Source organism: Pundamilia nyererei, unplaced genomic scaffold (assembly GCF_000239375.1).
Source record: "Pundamilia nyererei isolate P.nyererei 1_Seehausen unplaced genomic scaffold, PunNye1.0 scaffold00485, whole genome shotgun sequence".
In the NCBI taxonomy this organism is placed as follows: Eukaryota; Metazoa; Chordata; class Actinopteri; order Cichliformes; family Cichlidae; genus Pundamilia; species Pundamilia nyererei.
In genome coordinates this window covers 8,576-10,032 of record NW_005187886.1, presented here as the reverse complement: position 1 = coordinate 10,032, position 1,457 = coordinate 8,576, and the positions used below count along the sequence as shown (strand labels likewise).

At 44.0% G+C, this 1,457-nt stretch overlaps 1 protein-coding gene across 1 annotated transcript in view; it reads right to left on the bottom strand.

Moving 5' to 3' along the window:
* The window catches only part of sf3b3 (splicing factor 3b, subunit 3), a 23,575-nt gene that overhangs the window by 15,925 nt on the left and 6,193 nt on the right, over positions 1 to 1,457 (bottom strand). The window contains exons 9-12 of the mRNA XM_005753949.1: positions 1,240 to 1,343; positions 995 to 1,160; positions 763 to 858; positions 309 to 381 (exon numbers count right to left, since the gene is read on the bottom strand). Of these exons, the coding sequence (XP_005754006.1) occupies positions 309 to 381; positions 763 to 858; positions 995 to 1,160; positions 1,240 to 1,343 (439 nt within the window). The remainder of the gene's footprint in view (positions 1 to 308; positions 382 to 762; positions 859 to 994; positions 1,161 to 1,239; positions 1,344 to 1,457) is intronic.

Sequence of the window (1,457 nt, the reverse complement as noted above, 5' to 3'; positions counted from 1 at the left end):
GTACTGCATGCGTGTACTGCATGCGTGTACTGCATGCGTGTACTGCATGCGTGTACTGCATGCGTGTACTGCATGCGTGTACTGCAGTGCCACACTGCTTCATGTGGCTGTCGCATCACAAACATAGGGATATCTGTCAGGGCAGCTGCTCCAGCTAGTGGTGAGTGGCTCCGTAACATCTTATACTAAACAGCTAACCAGTGATGTACATTAACATAACAGGAATATGTTTCACAGACTTTTCTTACTTTCAGCATGTTTTATAACCTTTATTAGCCACACACATCCTGGAACAAGAATATTCTTACCTTCTACATGTCTGCGTACAGTCCACACAGCATTGGGGTTACCGGGCAGTTCAGACACAGCCATCTCTGAAACCTGACAGAGGCGGAGAGAGGGGAACAGACAGGGTGGGGGAAAGAAAAAGAAAATTGAAAGTTTATCATCATTACAAAGACAAACACAACAAACCATTTTTAAAAGCTCATCTTCACAGTAATGGAAGTAAGACATTAACAGGGTACAGCCAACATTGTGAGCGTAACTCAAAGGCTGGGAAAAACGTGACACCAAGCTAACAGTCGTTCAAAGTGTGATATGAAAAGAAGGCTTTGTGTGTTTGCTGGAATCAGAGATAGTAAAAGACTCTTCAGTATTTGTTCAGAGAAGAGACATGAAAAAACTCATCAATTTCACAGCCAGCAAAGTACATGTGTGGGCTTTCTCTAATTACGTTAGAAAAAAAAACAGTGTGTGTACCTCCAGTCCGTGCCGAAGGACCCTTAGAGTGGACCGGGGTCCTCGTCCACATGATACATAAAGCTGAGGTGTGTCCTCATTGGCCAAATCAGCAATCTGGAAGAAAGTAGGAAGAGAGTAGTCAATGAGCCAGAAATGTTCTGGTTTAAGATTTAAGAAAAAAATCTGTCTCACACCGCAACAAGTTCAGGCAATTAGATTAGTCCCCATGTTCCTCTGACAGGACACTCACCTGACAGGACATGATTGGTGACAGGTTCTCCTGTTCATCCACCAGCACAAGATTTTTAAGTGGGCGTGGCTGAAAGAAGAAGGTGTCTCCCTCTTCCAGCGGCATTGCCGATGAGAACTCGGGCTCATCATCATCATCACCCAAGTGGGCAATCTGGTAAAGGTAACTAAGGGAAAGAGAAATAGAGGTTAATCAAAGACTGAGAGATACGAAAAGAAACACCTGAGTTTCTGTTTGCAACCTACTGGTTTCCAAACTCTGAAGACACAAAGAGGAAGCCAGTCTTCAGGACGCACATCGCTGTTGCAACGGGAATTGTGTCAAAGTACTTCAGCCTAATTTCTGTGACCTAAGAGACAAAACAAGCATCGTTTTTTATTACGGGAATATGTATTATAATGAGCATAAATAGAAAACCATCCATCCAGTTCCGCTTATCCTTTTCAGGGTCGCGGGGGGGGGG